Source organism: Triticum urartu, unplaced genomic scaffold (assembly GCF_003073215.2).
Source record: "Triticum urartu cultivar G1812 unplaced genomic scaffold, Tu2.1 TuUngrouped_contig_5794, whole genome shotgun sequence".
In the NCBI taxonomy this organism is placed as follows: Eukaryota; Viridiplantae; Streptophyta; class Magnoliopsida; order Poales; family Poaceae; genus Triticum; species Triticum urartu.
In genome coordinates this window covers 1-6,161 of record NW_024116499.1, presented here as the reverse complement: position 1 = coordinate 6,161, position 6,161 = coordinate 1, and the positions used below count along the sequence as shown (strand labels likewise).

The following is a 6,161-nucleotide window of genomic DNA, read 5'->3' as shown; positions in this document are numbered from 1 at the left end:
CTTCTTCCTCGTATTCCCGTAACTCCCTGGTACTCCGAAAAATACCCGAATCACTCGGAACCTTTCCGATGTCCGAATATAGTCGTCCAATATATCGATCTTTACGTCTCGACCATTTCGAGACTCCTCGTCATGTCCCCGATCTCATCCGGGACTCTGAATTACGTTCGGTACATCAAAACACATAAACTCATAATATAACCATCATCGAACTTTAATCGTGCGGACCCTACGCGTTCGAGAACTATGTAGACATGAACGAGACACGTCTCCGGTCAATAACCAATAGCGGAATCTGGATGCTCATATTGGCTCCTGCATATTCTACGAAGATCTTTATCGGTCAAACCGCATAACAACATAAGTTGTTCCCTTTGTCATCGGTATGTCACTTGCCCGAGATTCGATCGTCGGTATCTCTGCAACTAACTCATTAGTTGCAATGCTTGCAAGGCTTTAAGTGATGTGCATTACCGAGAGGGCCCAAAGATACCTCTCCGACAATCGGAGTGACAAATCCTAATCTCGAAATACGCCAACCCAACAAGTACCTTCGGAGACACCTGTAGAGCACCTTTATAATCACCCAGTTACGTTGTGACGTTTGGTAGCACACAAAGTGTTCCTCTGGTAAACGGGAGTTGCATAATCTCATAGTCATAGGAACATGTATAAGTCATGAAGAAAGCAATAGCAACAAACTAAACGATCAAGTGCTAAGCTAACAGAATGGGTCAAGTCAATCACATCATTCTTCTAATGATGTGATCCTGTTAATCAAATGACAACTCATGTCTATGGTTAGGAAACATAACCATCTTTGATCAACGAGCTAATCAAGTAGAGGCATACTAGTGACACTCTGTTTGTCTATGTATTCACACATGTATTATGTTTCCGGTTAATACAATTCTAGCATGAATAATAAACATTTATCATGATATAAGGAAATAAAAAATAAATTTATTATTGCCTCTAGGGCATATTTCCTTCAGGTTGGCACCTAACCCCCACTGCTACCCGGAGTAATTAACCAAAAACTACTACTATCTAGGTATGTATCTCAAAAAACTACCACTTTTTTATTTTGTCTTAAAACCTACCAGTTGGATGCTAAAAACCCGATTATGACATGTCTGACCCACAAGTCAGTGCTGACATGGCAAAGTAGCCAACTCCATTTAGCTCGACCGTGTAACCCAGGTCTGGCCCACAAGTCATGGCTGTAGCTGGCGTGCCGTGCCTCTGGCACGCTTTAGCCCAGGCTAAGCCTGGCCCATCTGGCCAGGTTTGGTCTCGTCTTCCTCGCCTCGCCTTCTTCTCCTCTCAATCTCGACCCAATCATCAGTCTAGCTAGCTAGGGTTTTTGCCCCTAAACCAAGACCCCCTCTCTCAGCTCTCGCGCCCGCTCGACCAGCGCGGATGGGGAAGGACGGGAAGGGGAAGGAGGCCAAGGGGAAGGGCAAGCAGGCGGCCGGCTCCTCCGACGACGCCGGAGGCGCCAAGGGAGGCAAGGGCAAGGGCAAGGGCGGCAAGGGCGGCGACGACCTCGGCACCTGCACCTTCGTCAAAGGTATCACGGATCCCAACCGTCGATCCCGCGAGATTAGGATGAGAATCTTAGGGTCGCGTAGGGCGGGGGGAGCCGGGATGCTCTGTGGCTAGATTCGCCTATGATGCTTCGTTTCAGAAATTGGCAGGGCTGTGAGGTCGAGATTAGATGCTTGAGTGAAGGCTTACTGGATTTGGATATTGTTTTGAAATTGTGTCCTCTTTTGTGCTAACTGTTGCGTTGCTGTCCTGTGCTTGCAGCTAGGCACGTGTTGTGCGAGAAGCAGGGGAAGATCAATGAGGCGTACAAGAAGCTGCAGGAAGGCTGGTTGGACAACGGGGACAAGGTCCCTCCTGCTGAGTTTGCCAAGGTGAGCGGCAGATTGACAAGCCCTCGTCAATCCATCTCAGCTTTTAATGTATAGTATGCTTAAAGGAAGATGCTTGAGATTAGTCAGGAATTGACTGAACCTCAGATTATCAGTGAAATTCACTGTCTGCAATTTGCTTTTCCCACACATTTTTCACCTGCTTTTGTTTACGAGATGTCATTTAGGGCTCTATGATTTACCTGCATTTAGATAAAACGATCCAAAAATGTGTTACATGTTTTATTTCATGTATGCTTCTAACCTCTTTGGTCATGGTACCTGAAAGTTGGATTATTTGTCACCTGTGTTGAATTCATATAACCTGTGCGCTAATTTAGTAATTTCTTTGTCTATTGAGAAGCGCAACTAGTGTTTATGTGAAGCGAGTAAAAAATTGCTTAATTTATCTTGTTATACATGTTGATATTGTAGCCTGAGATTGGGCTCTTTTGTTATAGTTGACCCCTTGATGGGGCAAAAGGTGCTGGTGTCAAAATTCGCCAAACATGGTTCTAGAACTGGCATATATAATTAGTACTGCCTAGTGTTGATGCCAATTCCAGACTAGTAATAGGCCTGATCATCCGGGTAGCTAATCAAAGGACTATACCAGAGGACCTTGAGAACTTTTACTAAGTCAGGATCGAGCTGTTCTCATTAAGAAACGGGTATAACCAACAAATTCTCTTTTTTTGCTCAGATAATACTTTGTAATACTGTCTCGATTGTGCAGAAGTTGGAATAAATCCCTCTGGTGCATAGTCTTGTAAGCAAATTGGGTTTTTTGAAACTTGAAAACTGGCAGGCTAAGATATCTAGTAATATACTTACTTGTGTTGCCTGTAAATGCTGGATCTGTGAATATCTGTTACAATTGGTAAGTGCTACTCCCTCCGTCCCATAATGTAAGACGCTTTTTGACACTAGTCTAGTGTCAAAAAGCGTTTTACATTATGGGACGGAGGGGGTAATTTATTAAGTCTGCTGAGAGCAGGTGTTAGTCATAGTTGTGAATGCACCTTCTGTGAGGTTTGTGAATTACTAAGGGCATGCCTGTGCTACCTGGTCCAGTTATGTACAGGACATCAAATGGAAAACTATCTACCTAGAAAATATACCTTCATTTTCAAATTAATATTCTGCTGTGCACAGTACAATTCTTAAACTTGTTGCCTGTAGACTGTATGCTGTATTCCGTATGCTATTAAATACCATGAATAATATTTCATTTGACTCACGTAGCTGTTTTTCTGATACTTCAGGTAGCCCAAGAATTCTCTGAATGCCCATCAGGAAAGAAAGGTGGGGATCTTGGATGGTTCCCGCGTGGCAAAATGGCTGGTCCTTTCCAGGAGGTTGCGTTTAACACACCTGTGGGAGCTACTAGTGCACCATTCAAGTCTACGTATGTCAACTGTCACCGCTTCTCTTCCATATTTGGCTTATAGATCATGCAAGTAGCAAATCTCCTTTGGACTAATACTTCGGATGCTATATTACTTATTTATGGATAAAGAGAAATGCTCAGATCCTAGCCTGGATTATTACCTGAAGATGTTTGCTCCTTTAAATTCTGACTAATCATCTAGCTATTTCCAAATACTTACACAATGTCTGTTTGCTCCTATTCAGGCACGGGTACCACTTCATCCTCTGCGAAGGCAGGAAGAACTGATATGAAAGTATGCTTCAGGTTTGGAATGCAAGCACCTTGGGATAATGTGGGATGCAAATGCCCCCCATTACTTGTCTGTTGACTCAATAACCGTTGTGCCTGGACATGTACTCAAGCTACTATTATGCTGTCCCAAACCAGAGTGGCTCGGAAAATGTGCTTGCTACAAGTAACCTGATATGATATACAGTATGTGTTTGGGATAAGCTGAGATTTAGCTTGTGTTCCTCTTTTACGGTAAAGAAAAGAGAAAAAGGAATGCGTTCCTTTTGGGTGGCCATCAGTTCAGCGGATGCTCATCTCTATTTAGCATTGTTGAATGGGTCCCTTTGCGCTTTGTGGGAGGGTAATGGAAGTATCTTTATAAAACGATGCTACATACTGAAAACCTGTGGAAGCTAGGAATTTGAAGTGTTTTCTTATCTTATAAAATTGATGAAGGTTCCGATTCTTGCAACGCCACTTGGTATAGGAGAAGCATGTTCGCTCTACATTACAATGTCAAACTAAGTTGCATTTGCACAGCTAGCGAAAACAAGTTCTGTATGAAAATGAATAAACGGATCACATTGGTTTTATCCCGCCCAACCACATTCTTCTCGCCTCCTTGCCGTAACTACTGGTGCATGTGCAATGAATGCATTCCTTACCAAGAAAAAACATGTTCATCCTAGTAGTTAATAGGAAAAGTGTCAAAATAAATCTATATCTATACCAATATAAAAAGACTCAAATGGGCAGATCCAAACCATCTCAACCGTCAAATCATGTTAGCTAGCGGTTCAAATCGCTTCAAGGTTGAGCACCAAACACGTTTAACGCTTTAATTGACCGTCAAATCATGTTATCTAGCGGTTCAAATCGCTTCAAGGTTGAGCACCAAACATGTTTAACGCTTTAATTACCCATCACTATCATTGGTTATAAACATGTTTTGACTCAATGCTATCCTTTGAAATCTGTCATGTAATTAATATCCTACTATTCCCAGAAAAAGTAATTGATATCTTACCAAATACCAACATGCAACAGATATATCTTACCATTTTCAATAGCCAATAAGCTATCCATTTCTACTAGACGCTCTCTGAGTAGCTAGCAATATTTTTCTCGAATATGCACGAGTGTGCATATCATATATTAAGAAGAAAGGCAAAAGAATGCCTCCACCATAGTTACATTAGCAACATAACACGCTACTCCTCACGACTTTCCCGCCTTGCTAGCATACTGAAGAAGGGGCTTACATTCCCTTTCAGTAGGCCCACCGACACCCACACCAAACCCTCTAATCTTATACAGCAAAACAGCAACTCAACGGACAACCATGCACCGTCAAAGCCTACGGCATTCATGTGCTTCCAGATCTCCCACATTGTAAGCCCACAGATGGTGCGAAGGTCCTTTATGATCATGTTGTTAGGCCCTTGGTTACTGATCAGCCAAGGGTGAGGGAATCATGTTGGGGCGGCACCCACTCAGGCCGCCCCAAAGCCCCACAGATAATAGTCCCATCTTGTCCTTGCAAGCACACACGTGAGTAATAGATGATTAATCGTTTCCTCTTCCTGGTCATGTTGGGACGGCGCCCACTCCGGCCGCCCCAAAAGAGTAGCTTGCAACCAAAAGGGCTTAAACATTCATTTAACAGTTGACACCACTTATCTATGCCAATATAAAAAGACCTAAATGGGTAGATCCAAACCATCTTGACCGTCAAATCATGTTATCTAGCGGTTCAAATCGCTTCAAGGTTGAGCACCAAACATGTTTAACGCTTTAATTACCCATCACTATCATTGGTTATAAACATGTTTTGACTCAATGCTATCCTTTGAAATCTGTCATGTAATTAATATCCTACTATTCCCAGAAAAAGTAATTGATATCTTACCAAATACCAACATGCAACAGATATATCTTACCTAATATAACGTGCAACTAATATCCTACCTAATATAAACGTGCATTGCACGTACATTATTACTACTAAATAATAAAAGTCTAGTGATGTACTACTAATAACTAGAAGAACGCCCGTGCGTTGCAACGGGCCACATTAACTTTAAGAGTTCAATATTAATCATGTTAATAATACGTTTAATATTCTCATACATATCAAGTGACACTGGCGACCTTTTTTGTCAATTTAGCAACGGGCTCAGTTGCAACGGGCTCTTTATACATATCAGACAACTCGCTACTACTTAAACTACAACTATGACTACCAATTTTTTTTGTCAATTTAGCTCAGCAATAGTGCCTGGCTTAATAGACTGCTTTGCATTCACCCCCTCAGAAGACAGAGGGAACCAACTCAACATGTCAGAAGATTAACAGAAATTTCATTTATATGGCATGAACATATAGCAGGAGCACCAACACATAGATCAGCAGAGAGCAGAGCACATCATGCACACACTCGGGCCATCTATATCATACACACACAGCAACGCACACACGCATCACGCTGGCATACACATACAGAAAAGCAGGCACACACGCATCATGCGCATTGGCCGGTGCGACGCACGCAGAGCAAGTACGTACGCACGGAGAGCAAG

The 6,161-nt window shown here is 42.5% G+C and overlaps 1 protein-coding gene across 1 annotated transcript; it reads left to right on the top strand.

Annotated features, from left to right (window-relative positions):
- The first annotated feature begins 1,268 nt into the window (after positions 1-1,268).
- Positions 1,269-3,803, top strand: LOC125529720 (peptidyl-prolyl cis-trans isomerase NIMA-interacting 4-like). The gene is made up of 4 exons (XM_048694145.1): positions 1,269-1,573; positions 1,813-1,922; positions 3,185-3,327; positions 3,555-3,803. The coding sequence occupies exons 1-4, from the start codon at positions 1,423-1,425 to the stop codon at positions 3,595-3,597; spliced, it is 447 nt and encodes a 148-aa protein (XP_048550102.1). The 5' UTR covers positions 1,269-1,422; the 3' UTR covers positions 3,598-3,803.
- The last annotated feature ends 2,358 nt before the right edge of the window (positions 3,804-6,161 follow it).

What these genes read in the sequence shown, in the direction of transcription:
- LOC125529720 (XM_048694145.1), top strand. Translation starts at nt 1,423, where the DNA reads ATGGGGAAGGACGGGAAGGGGAAGGAGGCCAAGGGGAAGGGCAAGCAG. An exon ending in CACCTGCACCTTCGTCAAAG is followed by an intron (nt 1,574 to 1,812) that starts GTATCACGGATC and finishes CTGTGCTTGCAG; the next exon opens with CTAGGCACGTGTTGTGCGAG. An exon ending in CTCCTGCTGAGTTTGCCAAG is followed by an intron (nt 1,923 to 3,184) that starts GTGAGCGGCAGA and finishes CTGATACTTCAG; the next exon opens with GTAGCCCAAGAATTCTCTGA.